The sequence below is a fragment of the Orycteropus afer genome, unplaced genomic scaffold (assembly GCF_000298275.1).
Source record: "Orycteropus afer afer isolate SDZICR_OR568_19922 unplaced genomic scaffold, OryAfe1.0 scaffold00099, whole genome shotgun sequence".
In the NCBI taxonomy this organism is placed as follows: domain Eukaryota; kingdom Metazoa; phylum Chordata; class Mammalia; order Tubulidentata; family Orycteropodidae; genus Orycteropus; species Orycteropus afer.
Window position 1 is genome coordinate 2333975 of NW_006921686.1, and position 704 is coordinate 2334678.

Genomic DNA, 704 nt, shown 5'->3' on the forward strand with positions numbered 1-704 from the left:
GACAGCCTTGGAGACCCTGTGGTGCAGTTCCACTCTGTCCTCTAGAGGCGCTGTGGGTCAGAGTCCACTCAATGGAATGCAAGACCAGCAAATAGTCTTTCAGAGGGCTTCTCTACACATGTTGTTTGCTGCCATCGCCTTGGCTCTGATTCATGGTGACCCCATGTGTGCACAATAGAGCTCCATAGAGCTTTCCAGGCTGTGACCTTTCAGTTGCAGATCTCCTGGCCTATTTTCCAAGATGCCTTGGAGTGAATTCAAACCACCACCCTTTTAGCTAATATTTGAATGTTTCGTCATCTTTGCCACTCAGGGACTCCTCTCTATGTATACAACTTAATTATTTTATAAGTTCCCAAATATCTGCGTAAACACGGCGTGGTGGCCCAGAGCTCTGACCTCCTCCAACTTCACAAAGCGGGGAGAGACTCGTAACAGCAGCAGCACCGGCCCCAGGCTGATTCCTATGAAGTTGAAACCAGACATGGCTCCTCTCTCCAAACTTTTCACCAGTTCTGACACCAACCGTCCCTCCCACAGCTCTCTCTGCTTCTCTGCTAAGTTTGATCATTGACCACCCATCACTCACAGACCGTACTCATAATTATGGGGTTGATTATGGAAGTAATGGGCTACAATTCAGGGTAGCTTCTTCTCAACCATACCTACGGGCAGCCTTCTCTCTGGACCTGGACCCCTCAGCC

The 704-nt window shown here is 49.3% G+C and overlaps 1 protein-coding gene across 1 annotated transcript in view; it reads right to left on the bottom strand.

Moving 5' to 3' along the window:
- CCDC9 (coiled-coil domain containing 9) overlaps nt 1-486 on the bottom strand; it is a 20778-nt gene extending 20292 nt beyond the window's left edge. Inside the window, exon 1 of the mRNA XM_042781236.1 lies at nt 400-486. Coding sequence (XP_042637170.1) covers nt 400-486 — 87 coding nt within the window. The remainder of the gene's footprint in view (nt 1-399) is intronic.
- Between the last annotated feature and the right edge of the window lie 218 nt (nt 487-704).